Here is a 20,956-nt window from a genome sequence, read left to right as displayed (position 1 = left end):
TGATGAGCTTCTGATATATACCAGACAGACAACCACATTTTATGGACTAATTACTTTTAGTCCAACTGCAGCCTTTTTGAAACTGTATTGGGAAAAAAGCATGGGAATATCGAGTTTTATTTTTTAAGGTAAAGTTTAATTAAAATCTCTCTGCAGAGAAAACTGGTCTGATGTCTCTCACCGTTCAGCATCTTATCAAACATCCACAAAATCTAATTACCAAGTTAATGATCTCCTTTTCCTCATAACGTGAACCAAAGTGGTGACAGCCCTCCATTTTAATACCCCCCTGAACACACGGAGCGTCGTGTGCAGCAATCTTGAAGGGCATTGCAATGTTAAGTGATATTAGATCCCCGCTGACTATTGATGCATTAGATCCAGGTTGATTTGACTGCCAGAATGGTGCTGCTCATCCACGAGTGCCCTTCACAGGAAAACAATATGGGAGTGGCCACGAATTGAGGGATAACACACACGTATGCCTTTAACTGAGAAACCTAATCATTCACACACTGATAGGAAACCATCTCCCCTGTTATGCATCACCTGTTACACGCCTAACCTCAGAGCGGATAGTTTCTTTGTGAAGCTTCAACGTGACAATTGCTTGTGAGCAACACTGGCTTACTGTGTAATTGCTGCTGTGTGGGTGTTTTACAGTTTTGTTATGTGACTTAAAAAACTATCTACAGTGTCTTACAGCCACGACGACTGTGAAAAATGAGATTTTTGAATTTCAGTGTAGCTATTAATCGTCCTATTAAGCGCGTCAGACATTTGGAGCAATCCGAAGTGATTTAAGGTGAATCGGAGTGAGGTCGCAGAGGGTTCTACTCGGTGGGCAGCTTTCTTCACTCGGCAGAGAAGTGGAGAATCGGCTCTCTTGGCTTGATGCACAGTTACCAGACACCACAAAGCACTTTAAAGTTTCATCCAAGTGTACATTTCTATTCTGCCATTCTTTCTCTCGTCCTCGCCAGACTCAAGGCTTGTGTTCTTTACAAATGTTATCACACTTTAATGAGCTTTTTGAAAGAGAAACTGTGCCGCAGCTCATCAGTGCACTGGAGAGGGCAGATGTCTGAGAGCAGCTCCCTCATTGATCCATGACATCTTTGTCCCATTATTCAGAGAGAATCATTTTTAGAAGTGTCGAGACTGTGGGGGTTAAAAGCATCTCTGAAAACAGCGAGTGATTCAATTTTCGCCCTTCAAAGTACTCCGAGTATTTTTCAAAGTCCATTATTTGCCCTTTTGAAAAGCAATGTTTCGTGCTATCCACAATCGAAGGCAACGTGGGCATTCAGTTCATTATGACCTTTACTCAATAGCCAAAAACACATTAGCTGGTCATTTGAAATCAATGCACATTTGAAAGGCTGGTGTGAATGAAACTGATGTTCACACGGAGCTACAACCTTGAAATACAGTAGATTTGAAGTCGGTTGAAACAATACACAAATACAAATACACAAAAAAAGCTTGACTGATATCACTTGTAGCTGTGATTCCTACATTGATTACTTTAACACGTTATTATTTTTTATTGTTAGGTTGACTGTGGCTCGGTTGTTGGAGTGGTTGTCTCACAATCGGAAGGTTCTTGGTTCATTCCCCCATCTCCACATGCCTAGGTGTCCTTGGGCAAGACATTGAACCCCAATGACTGACAGTGTGAAGTGCTTAGGGCTCAGCTCTCAGCTCAAGCAGTGACTGATTTAAGGAGTAGTTGGAGATTGAAAGTCTTTTACTGAACAACTTTAGGATGAATATCCTCAGTTTGTTTTGTCTTCAGTGATGTGTTGAATCCAACTTACCACATGAGTAAACGTCGGCTCGAATAATTACGAAAAGACAAGATCCTTTGTTTTCTTCATTGACAAGATTCACAAAGCTGCAGTCCTTTATTGTACATAAATCATACAAACAGCAAAAACACATTTCGAAGTGTTCTCAAGGCCCAACATGCTTAATGATAGAAAACAGCCTTTTCTCATAGAACTGGCATGCCAAGAACAACGATTCTTTAGTCTTACACTCTTTTTTTCTTCTTCAGACATCTATTCATAATAACTGATAATCTTTTTTTTTTTCCTGTTGAATATTTTGAATTGCTTTTCTCCCTTATGTCCATGTGAAGGTGAGATGAGAGGGATAAAAGCACAGAATAACACACACCGCTTGCCCTTCGGCGTCTGATTTAATAAAGAGATACAGAATCTGTCTTTTCCTTCTCTGTGGAAAATGACAGAACCTTTATTTCAAAATGACACATCCACCAATTGAAACAAGCGACACCTACTGCTACAAAAGTATCTATAGCACCGAATGGTTTCTGAGAAATTGCAGAAACTTTTCTGCCTTCTGGGAAAAAAAAAAAACCCAAAAAAACAAAAACAACAACTGATAAACAAGAAATGCAGGTCTATAGACTCGAAAGCATCTGTGTCACAATCATCTTATAAACAAAATGTGCCTTGAGTGTCCAGAATCATAAAGATAAAGATCTCCAGGTCTGCAGACTCGTGAAAAGGCTCCACCGTGAGTGTTGTTGTGAGTCCTGTAAATTCCATTCCAGCGTGGAATGCCTTCCTTCTTCTGTTCGAAGGTTTAGTCTTGTATTGCATCGCTGTGGGCTATAGGTCTTGCCAAATGCACGCACGCACACAGAGTTTGAAGAAGCTGCCGATGGGATACAGTCGTCACGAAGCCAAACTGCGGCTGATTTGCCTTTTCTTTTTTGTGTGATGAGTGATGATGAAAATAAATTGTGAACCCAGAAAAATTTCACTATTGTACCATGTGTCCAAGAATAAAGACAACCAAGATCTGTAGGTGCGGTTGATGGTATGTACCAAGCTGCAGAGAAAACCAAAGGGGAAAAACATGCATTATTAACATCCTGCACGATGATATATTCCTAAAAAACTACATTCAGCTTACAGCTCGCTCCACTCCCCTTGCAGTACAAATGCAAGCCTTCCTGTGTAGCTCGGTGGTGCTTTAGAGGTAAACTGAGGTTGTAGCTTCCCAATAATGTCCCATTAAAAATAAAACTGTGACCAAGGCAACACCAGGATATTAAATTTCCAACAAAATTTAACTAAAAGGCTACAAATTGCTTTGATGATAATGGGGAATCAGTGTGCTGTCATATGCAGCCAACAAGGCGAATGTAATCTCGACAGCGAAAAAAAATAAAAAAAAAATACTTGTCTTTGGTGTCTGCTTTGTTTCGACGGACTTCCCTTTGTTAATAAATAATGGAAGTTAAATGAATGAATAATTGATCAAAATCACAGTCCCGGGTTTCGATCTGTCGCTTGCTGAATTCTAGATTGTCTATTTGTGGGACTACAGTGGCTGAAAAGCTGTTTGCAATGCTTGGACAGTTCGGGGGACACTGCCTATAGTCCTAATGTCCTCATAAGTAGCAGTGGCTGACGTTGCTTAATGAGGATTAATGCAGGATCAGATTGGGTTTTGTGCCTGTCGGGACACACTTGTGCGACGCTATCTCCACCTGCATCTTGTTGGTTGTGTTCATTGATAGTCCGTGTCCCTGTGCAACCTCTGGGAAGCCCATGTAAAATGCAGGGCTTGTGAAAAACTGCACTGGATTCTGACAGTGAGGAGGATGAAGGCGAGAGTGGAGATCTGAAGAGAAATCTGAGCAATCAGAATGGAGTAGAAACCGGAGGAGGTTAAGTAACATAAAAAGTAGTATCATTTTCATGTTAATGTCTACCCAAGAGTGTCCTGTGTTCAGCATTACATTGCCATGGACAACAAAGAAATCAGGGGCTATGAATATAGATTATTCCCTCCTGAAAATTCAGAAAATATCTAAAGCATTATTTGTTGTTGAAATATCAGATCCCATCATTACTGTTGGGTGTAACACACACAATACTTCTAAATGTTTTTTGATGTCGTGATTTCTGTCACATTTCATCGGATATCTTAGGATCTCTGCATCTATTTGCACAAATCTTTCAAACAGCTGAACAAATAAACATAGCTCATCATAAAACAATCTGCCAACCATGTTTCTCATTAAGAAAAGTTCCAGTAAAGCTGAGAATATTTATTTTTTCCTTCACAGCCTTCCAGGACATTTCTGCAGGTTTTCCAGCATGTGTTTCACTCCTCCCTCTCAGTGGTGAAGTCCCATATTTGTAGGTTCCTCTTTAACACTGCATCTAAATATAGACTTCAGTGGCTGCTGAACAGCAAACTGGATCAAAAAGAAAACAAACACAAAAAACCGTAGGTGTCACCGAGACCGGGTCTGACAGTATGGAGGTGGGTGAAGTGTTCTGCCGTCCACTGGAATGTATACAAGAGCCCGTCAGTCACTGGCAATGGGGGGCGGGCTGGGCGGCTTGCTGAGGGTGCTGAGGGAAGTCTCGGTGGTGGCCACTAGTCATACCGGCCCTTCGGTTAAGCCCTCCAGGGGGAGGGTGGTGGCGTTGTCGGTCGGCTGCGGGTCGTCCAGAGGCTGCGCGGGCATGTGGGTGGCAGCAGAGAGACTGGCGTAAGGCAGGTGGCAGTCTGTGTGCAGGAAGGGCGGGTAGTGCTGGCGGTAGCAGATGTATGCGAACAGCAACCCGATCACTCCCCCGACGAAGGCGTCTGCAAAGTGACAAAAACACATCTATTTAAAAGTACGCACATCTAGCTAATTTTAGCCTCTGTGGAGGAAGATGAATAATACCTGTTCTTAGAATGGACTCAGTTAGCTGCCTGTGTTATGTTTAAACGAGCATTAGTCGTGGCAGGCCAGTTTAGTGGTTGATGAAAGTAACATGAAAGACGAAGCAATGAATCTGTCGTACAGGGCTCACTAGCCTCTGGACAGCTTGCTTCTGTCACTTTGTCATATGCCTGCAATATACCTAACCCCTTTAAGATACAATAGATCACATAATATCACCCTGTCATGGTGAATATTAAGCTTCTTTTTCTGAGTATAGATCAAAATGACAACAGCAGCTGTAGGCCGGAAGCAGCTGAAGTGGAGGTTTCCATTATATCAAAATCATATTTTTCCATAGGTCTCCCTTTATTTTCTCCTTATGGGTGAGATGAAAAATAATCTGACATCGATTCCCACAGTTCAGGAGATGTACAATGCATGAGCTTGCTCTGTGAATGTCTCATCGACTTGTGTCACCTGAATTTAATAGACTGTGACTTGATGCAATATATTAGTGTGGGGGCCTCATTGAGATTGTGATTGGAAGCCAAGCCTTTCTCCCCTCCCACAGGCTGGGGCACACCTCCAAAGTGCAGAAAGGGGATGGTGGCAATATTAACATCTGTCAAGCATGGCACAGCAGAAATGCTAATGGGGACTCCGAGCTTGTGTTTACACTGCAAGGAAATTGAGCCCCCTCAAGTTTAATGTGCTGAACCACTGCTGCTTACTTTAGTCTGCTGAGACGAAGGCACAAAGCGGATCTTTGAAAAAGAAGATTCAGGAAGTGATCATCTTCATGTGTTGTCCTTTTGAAGCAAATAAATCCTGGTTGCTAAAAGAGTCGTCTTGATACTGAGGAACATATGGCTTCATTAAAGTAATTAACACCATATGACAGAGCTGTCAACACTTTCTCGCATATTCTTTCCCACTCCCCGCCCACACACGTATTCCCCTTCACTCCATCGCTCCAAGTCTGCCTCCAATTCCCCAGGAGAAGATAAAAATAACTGGCGCCTGTAATTCTATGCTTTTTAACAAATAACTGTGCTGCAGAAAGAAACGTTACTTCACAGCCATCTGACTGTGTTCTCAGTCGATCAAACCCTGTTATTATGTAGTAACTGAAAAGAAAACAGCCTTTCAAGCCTGTTGGATAAATAAGCAAGCTGTTTGCCCAACAGGTGTTGGAGCTCTCCTTTAACATGCCACTCATTCTGATTTGGTTAAAACATTTTGTGTGAGTGTAGCAGTCCAGCTGTTCATTCACTCTCCCGTTCTAATTTATCTGAGTCATAATTGCACAAGTACCCCAAGTCAAGTATGACTGAAATAAACTAGCACACATCAAGTCGCTTCAAGTTCTCCAGTCAACACAAGCGTCGCTAATAAGTAGTAAGTCAAGATGGTGCACTTTTTGTTTGACAATAGCTTTTGATTATTGCAATTAAGGCACATTCAGAAATCTGAAGCGTTCAGCCGACCTTGCCAGTGGTGCTTGTAGTCGCAGGTGCGGGACAACGCAATCATCATGGCGCTGTAAAGAGGCAGGACCATGGCACAAAGGCGCCAGCTACGCCCTCGACCCTGATCTGTGAAACACTGCAGCTTTCCCGCCAGGTAGAAGGATGTGAAACCGAGTCCCGAGAAAGCAACTATAGCAGATAGAGACAGAGAAGAGAACAATCAACATAAATTACTACATTCACTTCATCCACTGTCATTCTGGCTCTGAAATACTGATGGAAACCAAGGTCATCACCTTTGGAAATGCACATACAGACATATAATTGTGAGGATTAAACACACATGAGGAATTTTCAAAAAAGCGAGAGTCTCTATATGCATACAAATGAAAAATTAGGCCTGAAAGTGCCATTTTGTATTTACCCTCCTAATTTGGATGTTTTCAAAATTGTAAAAAATCCTGCATAAAATTAAATACACATTTTAAAATCCATTACATTAAAATGGATGGATGGATGGATGGATGGATGGATTCCATATTAAGTCCATATTCCGCTGGATGCATTGTGGCTCATTGTGGCTGCGTTGCGGCACAACAAATAGCCCCCGTTCGTGGCAGTTATTGCACTGGATGCGGTATGGTAGTGTTTTACTTTGCGGGATGACACGACACGCTACAGTTGCAACTGCAAATGATACGCAGCAAGTCTATTTCCTCCACTTGTCATAGTCAACATTCAAGGAATTGGAGGAAGCATAAACTTTTACCACTAAAACACAGCCTCAGGTCCTTGATCCACATCATTAACACACAGACTCCAGTCCAAAAAAGCACTACACATCATTAAGCGCAACTGTTAAAAAGAAAAATTTGCAACTAGCAGCTGAATTACCCTTGATGGAAGCACAAAAGTATCTGAAAAACGTTAAATAAAAACTAAATAACTGCCATGACAATGAACTTCTTTCTGTGATTTTTCACGCCTGTATCCACGGCAGCAATAATGTCAAATCATGTGAGATGCAGAAATTCTCAAGCGATCTTGTAATTTCATGATCTCCCAAACCCCTCCTCCTTCACCGGTGTAGGCACAGGACCCCGGATAGATCTGGTACCTACACCGGCGCTCTGCGACGCGATGCATCTCACACACATGCAGTGGGTTATGGCGCGATACTGCTGCTGAGAATGTGATGCGACGCAGCCGCAACGGATGACAGAAGTTTTCTTTTTTTCATTTTTTGAACCCCTGACGTTTTATTGTTGAAGTGTCAACTGTCATAATGCCAAGATCTAATTAGGTCTCTGAGGCCACTGTAATGACATCAAATACAGATTACTACACTAATTCAGGGCTACTCAACCCTGCTTCCTGTGGGCCACAGTCCAGTGTGTTTCAGCTCCCTCCCTGCTTCAGCACTGCTTCAGGTTGGATGGGGGTTAAGAGAACATATGTACAGTATGTGCGTGTGCATGTTTGTGTAGGTGTTGATAACAATTGCATTCGAGAAAACTTAATAAGGAAGGCTGATAGGAGTTTTGCAGCTCGTCCACCACCACCCACTTGCAAGTAATCTCAGAGAGAGATGAAACTGCAGCGTTTCAGGCAAAAAAAAAAATCTTGCTGCGAAATCACTGCAGCGGGTGCCCGAGAGCAAGAAGACAACTACATTCAAAAAGCTATACTAAGCACAACCCACACACACGGATTTATTTAACAATGTGCATATCCTTTCAAACAGTGAAGTGTGGCATCAGTGTGCATCCTACAGCACAGACTTAGATTCCTAATGAGTAGTTTACTTCGTAAAAGCAGTCTTTTAATTTTTTTTTCCCCCAACTGATGCGATGCTAAGTTCAAAAATAAAAGTGACTCCTCAAATGAGAATATATGTCTTGTGCAACTGGCTTTCCTACAGGTATGATTTATATATTTAAGTATAAATAAATCTCCACTGCACCACCGCCTTTTCCCAAACCCGAACCTGATAACAGTCTGAATAGAAGAAGCAGCTTTGGTTTAATTGTATGACTTAAAGGATTTGCGATCGCGCCGTAATAGGTGGCGCGAAGACGAGGCTATTATTTAAGCTACAGCAGGCCAAACAGAACCCATCAGCACCTATCAGCTACCCATTTGTCACGCAACCCACAAACTGGACTACTAAGGATGCCAAGACACGTGTGCTGCCTGTAGAGAGGGAGCGGGAGGACGGTGGGAAGAGGAGGCAGACACAGAAAGTCCAGCTGTCTCAGAGCTTGTCCTGCTGTCATCAAAAGGCAGTTAAAATATCAGAATTTCTCATGGGACGATTTTGAGAAATGTTTTTGATTCCTGGTTTATGCTGACACAAAGTTTTTCATTATGTATGCTCACAGACTGACACCGGAGTCCAGAGGTCAGGATGCACTGTAATTCCTGTAATTGAAGCATATTTGTTGTTGTTCACTATGCCAGCGAGACAACAAGTGGAGTTGATGTAGGTCAACCAGGGGCAACTGCTTTGAGAACGGAGATGTTTGAAAATCCTGTGGACCTTGTAAAGGCAAGAGGAACATGTTTCTATGAGGTCAGATACAAATATGTCTGATTATTTGTTGCTTTGGGTGAAAGTAGAGCAGACTGCAGAGGCATCACTAAGAGCTGCACACCTGCCAGAACCTAAAAACACAGTGTTAACCTCTGTTACTCTAACAACCCCACTGGTGTACTCAAAATGAAGCAGTGCAATTGAAGTGGACATAGTGATTCAACAGGAGACATTTTGTGAACCAGGTACACAAAATCAGGAAATCAGCCTGAGCTTTAAAGTTAACTGGTAGTTAATAAAAACAATCAAATTTAATCAAAGGTCAGATACATAAAGTTGTAGACATATGGAACATCAGGGATATTTGAATCCTATCCGATATCAACTGATGCTTTGAGATAGATATCAACCTCCACACAGTCATCATCACTTAGAAAACTGTACCACACAGACTATGCGGACAGCTGCACGTTCCTTTAATGTTTTTTTGGCTCTTCCAGTCAGACCCGTCCTTCTGTTCTGAGGTTATGAACAAGCCATCCAAGATCCTCAGCCCCAGCATCCCTCTGTGCCCATCCATCTCACTTCCAGATGACCTCTCGACATTTCCAATCACACAGTGGCTACCACCATTCATTTTAATAGCCCTAAGCATGGCTATGACAATTACATTACTCATTTGGAGGGACAGAGCTAAATGATCCATGAGATAAAGACACAGTCTGCTGACTGAACATTTTAACTTTCAGTAGTTTGAAGACAAAATTTCACATTTTCAGGACTTATTTTCAAAGTTTCTGTAAAACCAAACTCATTATAGGATTGTATGGAGCATTGTTACGTTCACATAAAACTGCTAATTACTGAGCCATAACACAAGATATTATATGCATTTCACTTGTTTTAATTGTTGGATCCTCTCTAAATTGTTGGAACATTTATAAATATCACAGTACAATATAAATATCAAATCCAACACAGACATATTTATTTCTCTGTATCGACAGCACCACCAGCAGCAAAGATCCAGTAAACTCTTATTTCCCATTATCATTATTCATCCAGACTGACAGGAGCTGGATGTGATCCAGGCACGTTGTGTGAGAGAGGGAGGAGAGAACCCAGGACAGATCGCCATCTCCTCAGAGAGCAAACACATTTATTCATCCAGTATCGAAATTTTGCCGTCAACAGTATGAAATGGCACGGGCCCTAAAACCAGATCAGTTCAATACTCATTTCTGAAACATTTTAACTTGCTCAGACTGCACAAACTTTTCATTTTCCATTTAATACCAGAATTCTAGATACATTTCACATTCCATTATTGCAAACAGTTCTTGGAACCATGGCCAATAAAAAGCGTATTTCTTATTGTGCCCTCAGAAACAGTCTGAATCTACTGTAACTATGCAAACTTCACAGATTAACAAATTACTTTAATTTTCATTACATGAACAAATAAATTCAGTTATGGAAACATGCATTCCAATAATATTTTTGTGGTGTCTTCAAGAACTAAAATGGGGGGAAAAAAAGAAAGAAAAAGAATCTCCCTGATTTTAGGATTCACCCACTGTGGCGCCCCACAAAGGCAACCCACATTTTGAAATGAAAAAAACAAAAAAACAAGGGCAGGGAGGGGGCTCTATTTAAACTCATGTGTGTGCTTTTGATACTCTGGATGAGTTTTGACACTGTAGCCTTGAAAGAGGATGAAGACAGTAAATGGAAACAACATTCAGCGAGCTGTTTTACATTTATCTGATTGAAAACACAGATATGAAGGGATTAAGCCTTGCCAACTAATTAAGCCAGACAAAGCTTGAATTGAATTTCAAAGGACTAAAAAGAAAGTGGTTTACTGAAGTGAAGCGGGAGACTTGAATTTTTTTATTTATTCCTCCGCTAAACACAGTGTGTTTGCAGACGCAGTGAGTCAACATCTTGAGGATTACACTAATAGAAATGCTTTGGCGGCGTACATAATGCATGAGCAGGGACCACGAGTGTCTGTCAGGTGCATGCACACACACAAGGGAAGCATATGCACATCTCTACATGTAAAATAACTACAATTAAATGAGCCAATGGGTAACACGATGGATATAAGGTGAAGTGAATAACCGCTGAGGAGCGACTTGTCAAGAGGAAGCAATTCCCAGAAGGCCAGAGGACAGAGAGGAGGCCAAGAGACAGGAAAACATCATGGTAATGAATTTGTTTCATGCATTTCAAACGCCTTTAAAACTAATCCCCCTGAGACAAAACAAAGATGCCTAATGAGAGTATTGAGTGCAGCAGGATTCATCAAACAAACACGGTTTGTTCAGAGGGTTCGAAAGAAGAGCCTCCATTTCTGATTATACCATTTAGAAAGAAACGAGAGACGGCAGTTTGCAGAAGCATGATTGATTTTTAAAAGGCAAGAACAATAAAATCCAGAGAAAGTAAATTCAACATAAGCGTCCATAGAATGAAGGAGAGGAGAAGGATGGGAGTGAAAGTCTTCAGACTGAGGAAGTATGAACAAGTTTACTAAATCCGGCGAGTCAGTGATGCTGAGTGTCTCACATTTCACAGCATAAACAGCTTTTGAGAACCAATTGAAAGAGAAGCTCTTTTGGTTATTTATGAGTGTCTGGGAATAAAACGAATATGGAACTATTCATTTTCTAAATCTACGTCCGCTGTGAAAACTCCATTCTCGTCTGGTACTTGATATGTTCATCACAAGCTTGTCGAGTATGTGGCTGCGATAGGTCGGGGAGATACTAAAAAAAAATGTTATACAAAGGTATTATTCTCATCACAAGACTAGATTTAATGTCAATTATACAGACGGAGATACACATTGTGGTGACAGTCCATTTTAAATATGAAGCAGTGGTGTGTGGGTAAGCTACACACAAACTGTCTTTCAGTCTGTCTGTGAATCTATTTCTTTCTGCAAGAATCTGTTAAAACTCATTTAAAAACTGCTAACACTTTTGACACCAGACATCTTTCATATCGCTGTTTATTATTTCTTTATACTATCTGGAAATAGCATAAATGATGGAACTGCATACAATTCAGCAATTTCTTTATGGACTAAATTTGATCTTAACTGGAGAAATTCATGTCCAGAGTTGTAGAGCATTTCACACAAGTCACATTTATTACCGGCAGATCCATGCATGTTGCCTGCAACGAAACACAGTTTAAAGAAAGAAACAGGATAGCAACACTGTTGTGAAAGCAGGCAGACCTGTTTCATCACAGCACAGAGCACAATAGCAAAGCCCTGGTACCTCTGTTACTGTCAGCATGAAGCCACTCATGGGCGTCGGAGCATTTGTGGCGATATATTTTTCAAATATTCAAAAGTTTCATTCTTGGTGTGTAATTGTGAGCCATCCTCTGACAGTTTCTGTCAACACCTCCCTCAGGAACCTCTCCAAACCCCCTCCCGGTCTCTGACCTTTGACCCTTGCAGGGACTGTTGAGACCTTACTCTTGTTTCTCACCTCAGGTAATGCATATAAAGTACCCACTTGGGAGCTAAGGCTGGTTCAGCCATTAACATACAAAATCTCAACAGAAACTTCTTATTAGCACTGGATAATTGCAGCTTCACTCTTCACTGAGCCTAACTGTGTCTTTGTAGAACTGCAATCCTCTTTAGAAGTTATTCTAATATAATATTCTGGATACAGCAGAAACCATGGCGAGAAAATAAAGATAGTTGTGCATAAGTTTGTAGAAGAAAAGGAAAGATGCAAAGTTTGATTTGCTCTGTTGTCCCAAAGGATTCATTTATCCATTGAACAGAATGGAGAATTTAAAATGCCAGATGTTTCTCCTTTTTCTTTTTTAATGTATATTAATTGATCATATCTAATGGCTTTAATATGCATCAGGGGAGGTGGAGATAGTGAGATGCATATGAATAAGATGAAGATAATTTCAGAGGAGGCTTCGGGGTTTGCTTATTTGCTTTACCGCTGCGTATACTGGTGCAGAGGCTTACGGGGGAGTTTGTATTTATCTGTTTGTTTTCCTCTTTCTGGGACCTGTCTCCTTCAATTTCTGTTTTTCCTCTCGCTTTGCTGCAAGGTGTTGAAAAGAAAACTAATCAGAGCATGAAAGCAGCCTTAAAAACTTTGAATACAGCTATAATAGTCTGCTTGCTAAAAACAAAAAACATCAAACAGTGAAGTCTGGAGTGTATTTATAACTACATTTATATCTTTTTCTTGGCTGATTTTGATGGATCAATTCGGGTTATATCCTACCACGCAGCATCTCGTGAAGCTTTTATCTCCACAAATGAGGGCTGGTGAGCACATTTTGTGTCTCAAGCCTCACACTTGCCAGACGTATTGCTGTATCACATCCAGATGCCACATTAAATAAGGCTGCATCACTCTGCAGACCCTGCTCCTCTGTCCCTTGCCACATTTGTCTGGGTAAAAGCTTTGTAACTTATGCGTGGTCCAACAAGCACTGTCTGGCGGAAAGGGACACAGACAGGAAATTGGATTTCTTCTGCTTCTCAGAACGAGCTGGCATATGGGTGCTCCCCGCGTCCCGCTCGCGCTGTTCTCTCAATCACTTTCTTACTCACAGTGCAACATAAGGCTATTAGAGCTGTCGCATAGAAGAATGTAATCCATACACAGCGCTGCAGTGAATTACAGACCAATGCCCCTCTTTGGCATTTCTAAAACGACTGTACCAGCACTTCAAAGCATTTCTGTCTTTCCTGAAGCAGGTGCAGGTCTTAAACCTTCCGATTATGCTAAAACTTTAATTTCATATCAGACCAGACCATGAAATTACAGTCATGATGAATATTGGCGAAAATCTTTGCTGTCAAAAGCAGCTCATCTGTAAAGGCATGTTTAGCATGTTAGTGTTATTTGGAGCTTGTTTTAAAGTCCGTCTCAGTTAAAACGGGACACCAATTAAGCAGGTTTTCAAAGCATTCCATAAAACACGCACACACACACATTCACGCGCGCGCACACACTCTTTTCGCCTGTCAAGACTGCCTTTCTTTGAGGTGAAATGCATGCTGCAGTATGCTCATACCACATGGATACAAATGCCTTCAGCAGTCAGAAAGTCTGATTCTCAGTCTGACATCCATAAATTAACTTTCATCTTTCCCTGCTGTCTTTTTCCTCATCGCTCAAGTAGGGCAGCAAAAACAAAAAGTAAGGTGCATCTTAGTCAAATTTATTCTTCCCTCTTTTCAACGTATTTCAGGTAAAAGCTTCAGTTCATCACACGTTGCTGCACTGCTGGAGAATTCTGCATGATTATCATCTCTACTAAGTGTGTGTACCTTGGGTGCAAAAGTGATAAAAAAGTGAATGAAAGCAGAAAATAAGAATATCAACCCTGTCACAGCTCACTGGAAGTTTTTTATGGCCAATTCTGTGCAATATAGGAGGAGATTTGGTGTAATTTCGCTGTCGTACTGCTATGGGCTGCACTGAGACATACTGATGCACGAGCAACAAAAGAAAAAACAATTTAAAAAATATCATCCAGTCATTTTATGTTCAATGGCGGGACGGCCATTAAGGAGATTTCTCTCAACATATATCTTCCTAATTGCTGGATTTACATGCCTGATGCACAATTTTCAGCTGAGGGTTTGTGCAACATCTGTGTGGCCCTGAGCAAATACTCTACGTTTTTACCACTTAACATTCATCAGCAGGACAACAGGAAAACACGTGAATTATTTAGCGCGCCGCTGATGTGAAAACAGCTTGGAAAGCAATATGGTCGAAAAGATGTCCGGGGTCCCAGCTTGGCCCGTGCAGCTGAGCGCAGCAGGAAGTCAGGCAAAACTGAAACAGCGGGTACAGATTTTACTCTCATTTGTGCATCAAGTCAGCAACAACGTATCTGCTTATCTTAGTCTTGACGAAATGCCTGAAGACGGGAATCTCACGATAACGCAGCGGTACATGTTGTAATCACCTTTCAAGAGAGACAGTAACAAGGAACACCTTCGACACAGAGAGTCAGCACAAACGGGGGCTTTCTCCTTGTTGAAATGTTGCTCAGAGCATCAAGATCAGACCGAGTGAACGGCTGTACGCAGTTTTAATGAGGTGATGGATGAGTGGAGATATCTTTTGACATTGTTTTATAAGTCGGGACGGCGATACGCATCTCCTGCCTCGTAATACTCACAGGAAGAATGGCTGCTGGGGAAGCTCTTGCGTCCCTCTGAGACGAGCTCTGGCTCGCCAGTGCAGAGCATCTTCACATTCGCTTGTCCGTCCGGGAAACAACGCTGAAAGTAATCTGGCCTTGGCCTGGAATTTAAATAACATGCAAATGATGAATCTGCACAATACAAATGAATGAAATGATTCAATGTTCATTTACCATACCTGCCAACAATCAACTTGATTGTATTTGTGAAGACTCCATTAAGAGCAAGAGCCAGGGAAACAGCTGGACAGGGAGAGACACGTGAATTCATTTCTCAAACTGATGAAAAGGATAACATGAAATACTTATTGAAACAGTAATCTTGTAATAAGAAAGAAAATGTTGATGTCCGAACAGTTCTTCTCTGTTCTGGTAAAGTTTACAACTGAGGCTGATGAGGGCTTCCCTTCTGGCTGCATGGGGAGGGGGTTGGATTGTGGGGATTTAAGTGTGAAACAGGCTCTCACCACTCCTAAGCAGGCTTTACACACAGTCAGAGCTTCAACTCAGCAGGTCTGAGAAGCATTTTCCAAGCATAGTGGTCCTTTGAATCAGAGGTTAGCTTTCTATCAAACGAACAGTGGATCATTCTGGAATCAACATGAAGGATTTTAAGTTTTCACCATTTTGGCCATGTAAGTTTATCATGCTGCACTTTCAACAATTGCTTACCAGCACTGTAAAACCATGAGAAGCATCAAAGTTATGGAGTCTTGTGGAGAGTTGAGTAGAAGGAAACTTAATTTTTGTTTTTTGGTCTGTGTAGACATTAGTCTAAGGGTCTGCATGTATGAAATGGATGCAAATGTGATATAAACATGTGAGGCCTTCGTTGAACAGATGCACATTAAGTACATAACATGCAGAAACCATGAAGACCATAAAAAAGCGGGTGGAGTTTGTGCAGATAGATTCAATTACAAAACAGCATGATTTAGCAGAGATGCTGCTGTATGCTGGGAACCTTTTAATCTGATGGCTCTCCTCAAGTTTTACTTGTGGGCTTTACCAAAGGATATTTTCTGTGTTCTACCCTTTCTCACAGCTTACAATCTTTACTGAATTTTTTTCCTGTTTTCTCACAGCTGGGACTTTGTGTCAGATCAACTCCCATGCTGTATTTTTTCTTTTCTTTTCTTCTTTTTTTTTTGTGGCTAAATTTAGATTTAGCCGCTGTGTGTTTGAGAAATTCCTTTACCAACTCTTCTAACTTCACTGCGCTCCATACTTTGTGTTTCTGGATCCTCAGCTCTCCATCTAATCACTCCATAATAAGCAACAAAACACGCAAAATCCTCGTTTGTGTTTTCATAGTCTTATTTTTAGTTGATCATGCAAATGCATGCACACTCAGAGAATCTATTTTCATCCGTCAAGTTTGACAAGTTCTCTGTAAACCAGGCACCAACTTTCAAATGTGTTAATTGATTTAGCAGTATCATCTTTCTCTTTGCGCTTCTTTCTAACAAACCTTTGTTTAGGCTACTGTGATGCTTTATTGGATTTACAAAATGTTTTATCAAGATGAATGTTTACAGACAAATCAGTCTGTTTCAGCCAAACACCATTTTTTTTTATGTGAAAAAGCTTTAGAAATCTTGATTCTGCCTCAAAAGTCATGAATGTCTCTCACGCAAACATGTTTTGTGTTCATGTGCATCTAATAATAAAACTTAGCATCACTCAATATTTTAAAAAAATACGTACATGAGCAATAGCTTTTCATTGAGATGCACTCAGTAATAAACAAACCTTGTCAGAAAATACATTGCATGGCAATCTCATACATAGATAGCACACAATAACAGCATTATTTTCATTGCTGCCCTCATTGTGTTGGTGAAAATACATGTTAACAGCATTGTGTGTCATTGATCTGCAGGATTCTTTAGAGCTAGATTGCTGATCTTTTGTTGTTTTTCATGTGAAGAAGTCTAATTCAAAAGTGGAAATTTCCCAAATGGTAACTTTCAGAGAATGTTGCTCCAGGAGTGAATTTTGAGATTTTAGAAAACATTCTAGGTGTCCTTCTGGAGATGGAGTCAAAGAAATGAGGTGTAAATAATAACAGCGGTTATCCTTTTGATATTCTGACTGAAATATTAAAAAAAATAAAGGTTAGTTCAATTTCTATGAAGCAATTAAAGTGTTTTCCCAAAGTTGGTGAGAGGAAACATGAGGCGTACAGTTAGTTGACAGGTAGATCTATATTCTCATTTAATTAGTAATAAAGAAACCCACAGGGGCTCATCATTAGCCAGAGTTCCTGTCCTCTCAGGTTAATCCCAGCAGTTTGCAGAGGAATTGAATTCGCCCCACGTTGCAGAGCTCAGATGTAAAAGCTTCCTGAAGTGCTGAGAGAAGCACAGAGTCAATGTTATTTAACAGCTGTTAATTTGAGCCGTTTCACAGTCGGAGAGATGAAAGCCCCGCAAAAACCCAGACATGTTCTGTTTGACCAGCTTAAAAATGGGACGTTGTAAACTGCAGTGTGTTTCCTCTGTCAGATCTCAGAGCTTAGCACTCAGGATGTAAAACTATTGCCCCACACCCACACGCAGGCAAGCTTTACGATGTTTGCGATGGTCGTTAAAGGACTAATACATTTTTCCCCCCCTACGCCGGCTGAGAGCTGACAGCAGCTCTGAAGCACTTCTGCAGTTTGTATTTTCGCTCCAAACGATCAAGCATCTGCTCAAACTCCAAAAGTGGAAACTGTGTGCTCTTCAAGCACCTTTGAGGGGCTTCGTACTCTTGTGGGATACACAGAGGTTGTAGGTAGCTATTTCATAACTGTAGCAGATTTTTCAAGTGTCTTTATTTAAGTCTTACCTGAACTGTTTTAACTGTTTTATTTTCACTTCCTATATCTGAACATAATGCCACTTGGATTTTTCATTTTAGACAAATGAAAATCCAAATAATTTTTTTCTTTTTTTTTTTTTTTTTTTTAACAAATGTTGCTTGTAATGTCAGCTAAATACAGTAATAATGGGTTTATTTTTTTTGTGTGGCACCCTCGCGGCATAGTATCTACAGTGTACTCATTTTCAGGGACTTGATATCAACAAACTTCACTGGCTATATCTGAAATGACCGCATGCATATTTAATTTAGTTCCACTTATACTACTGTGGTACAGCAAGTGGGGAATAAAAGCAGTTATTTTACAGTCACTTCTTTAACAGTGAAAGAATACAAAACTATAAAAACGATTTCTCCAGATAGAGACATATGTCTCTGCACCAACTGCCGGTCCCAGATGGTGTTTGGCTGTATATATCTCAGTCATTTGTTAATATAAGTCGCCGAACCAGTGAAGCAATTCACTTCAAACCTGGAGTGATGGACCACTTGCAGCCCACGTTAAGTTAAGCTGAATTCTCGTAATGTGTCCTGCACCAGTCTTTCTACTAAATGAAAGAGTGCTGCATCTGTGTTGCTATTCTGTCTCTGGGAGGTTTTTTTTTTTTTTTTCCACATCTATTTCCAAAAGCATTTGTGGTAATGAGTGGACTTGAGCACAATGGTTGGCAATTAGAGGCATATTCAAATGAGGTCACTGTCTCTATGCTGCCAAAGTAGCTGCGGTTTCTTCGGCGGCCGATGCGAGGTGTCATTTGAATCGTGCTAATAGTAGAAGACCTGACTTTAAAATCCACAATGAATTACCCTGAATGTTGTGTTCCTTCTATTATTAGATGGTTTAGCTGTATGTGTGGAAAAAAGGATTGAATAATTGACGCCTAAGTACAAATATTCCACACAAACTCCAATTGTATCTCACTAGAAAATTAGTCCGTTTACATGTGTTAAACAACTGTGCCTCCGCACGACGTGCAATCTCATATTCAGATACTGAATGCTACTGAGCATGCTTTGTAAGCAAAATTAAGCAATGATCAATACAGAATCATCTCGGCACCATTCTCAGGGTGTGGTCTTTTGGAAAAGATAATCAAACTTGCAAAATGACTTCATTATATCCTGAGTGACTGATAATCATGTAATTAAGCTGCAGGAGTTTTAGGAACTCTTTTAATGAAGCCGATGTGCACTTTTTCTTTTTCTTTTTCTTTTTCCAAAGAAACATAAAGACACAATGTAAGGATACACATCATTGTAGCAAATAATGAAGACTCAGTGGTGGTACAAGAGGGATTCCATAATCACAGTTCGTCTCTTTCACTCTGTAAATTAGTGAATCAATAAGGAAAAGAGCATTTCTGTAACTACAGTTCGAGAAGTAAACGTCTGTAGATAGTTAAGAATAAAGTGTCTATTTTTAACTGCACGCTGATATGAACAGTTGCTTTGTGATATTTCCTTCTCATTAGGTCTGGAGGTAACATTAGTTCAAAGTCATCCTCAAAACTAAGATCATGCAGGAAGTTGTCAGAAGAATAGGTTTGCTTTTACTCTTTGTTCTTCCGAGAGATGTTGTGTTCGGCTCGCAGAAGAGCCTCTCCGCAGGCGGTAATGGGCCTGTTAAGTTTCACGCACCACTGTAATCTCTGCACCGATGCACTGAGCCAGCCTCTCTCTCCTCCCTGATTCATCTCCTTGTGTCTCTTTAATTGGATTTCTGTTAAACTTCCTTAATGCTGTCTGATGTGCCAGAGCCTGTGCAGGCCTCGTGACCCGAGGGAGAGATAGCAAAGAGGGAATAAAATATACATCAGTGTGATAGAAATGCCCGGATGCTGTCTGAGAAAGGCACAAATAGCATTAACATTGTAAATACTGGTGGCAGACAGACATGTGAGGTCTCAGATTCACTCAAACAGCGGGTCGCAGAGTTAAAACATCTCCATCATTAGTGCAGTAAAGTACTTCTGTGGGATCAATTAGCTCATGCTTCAGGGCAGGAAGAGAGATGGAGAAAAAGAAAGATATCAAACATCTTTTGAAAAGGAAAAAAAAAACTTTTTCCATAATAGTGAAGGAAATTCAGCCAGGGACGTGTGCACAGAAGCTATCGTGTATATTCTATCATGGTGAGGCCTGTAACAGGTTAGGACCAGGATGACTATCAGCACTACATTTTTTGACATTTGAAAGTAGTGGCTTCACGCACCTAAACAAGCTTCTTTGATCTCTGTCTTGTCCGTCCTCTGAATTATCTTCACCACAAATATCACTGCCAGCGGGGTAAGGAAGGAAATTGCCTGGAAGGAAATGGAGAGAATCACAAATGTATCGTTATTACTGTGACATTAAAGATGTACTGCACCGTTCCACCGGGTCCCTTTTGCAGGTTAATTGTAAAAAGATGTACGCCTGAGGAAATGACCCCAACCGATCCATCACTCAGAGTTAATTTTATCAGGGTAAACTCAGAGGCCAAACGAGCTTCTTTATTGGAAAGTGGGATGTCCTGCCTACGCTGGGAGGATTTTATCCCCGAACTTGATGTAAAAAATGGGCCTCCTTCGCACCTGGGTAATTATTTATGCCCCATAATGTAAGAGTTACTCCTCAGACATTCACATTGCCTTAAGGAAAAGTTAAAAAACAAAAGCAGAGATTAAGATTCCTTTATTATATCACAGTTTACAATCCCCCTGAGAGCTCTTCATTAGTTCAGCTTCATGCATATCAGAGTATCTCTGCCAATTATACACACATTTTGTAATTCACCATCCTCTTCAAGCATGTTAAACTTGTAAATCCTCTTGAAATCAGACTGGTAAGCGCACTCTGTGAAATTAAGACCAAATCAGCTATAATTGTTTTACAAAGAAATACGGGCACAGTAGGAATTAGAGTCACAGGCATCCTAGGAGGAACACATGTTGAGTAAAATCCAGCAGAACTGAACTGTACCAACTGCTAGAATGAGACTTAACGCATTACAGATTAGATTACATTATATGGCATTGATGATATATGATGATTGCACCTACAAATGAAAACATATTATCCTTGCCTCTAAGGGATTTCACTTTGAAGGTAGAAGTTATTGACAGTAACACTGTAAAATGCATTAGTTTCTGACATTTTAGTCAGTCAGTATTCCATCATTTACACATA

The 20,956-nt window shown here is 40.7% G+C and overlaps 1 protein-coding gene across 1 annotated transcript in view; it reads right to left on the bottom strand.

Moving 5' to 3' along the window:
• Positions 1–3,750: 3,750 nt before the first annotated feature.
• Positions 3,751–20,956, bottom strand: part of plpp4 (phospholipid phosphatase 4) — a 59,832-nt gene continuing 42,626 nt past the window's right edge. Inside the window, exons 3-7 of the mRNA XM_030107272.1 lie at positions 20,001–20,091; positions 15,103–15,166; positions 14,900–15,024; positions 6,190–6,360; positions 3,751–4,638 (exon numbers count right to left, since the gene is read on the bottom strand). Coding sequence (XP_029963132.1) covers positions 4,430–4,638; positions 6,190–6,360; positions 14,900–15,024; positions 15,103–15,166; positions 20,001–20,091 — 660 coding nt within the window. The 3' untranslated portion in view covers positions 3,751–4,429. The remainder of the gene's footprint in view (positions 4,639–6,189; positions 6,361–14,899; positions 15,025–15,102; positions 15,167–20,000; positions 20,092–20,956) is intronic.

Source organism: Salarias fasciatus, chromosome 13, assembly GCF_902148845.1.
Source record: "Salarias fasciatus chromosome 13, fSalaFa1.1, whole genome shotgun sequence".
Lineage (NCBI taxonomy): Eukaryota > Metazoa > Chordata > Actinopteri > Blenniiformes > Blenniidae > Salarias > Salarias fasciatus.
Note: the sequence above shows the minus strand (reverse complement) of the source record. Positions and strands in the feature narration are given on the sequence as shown.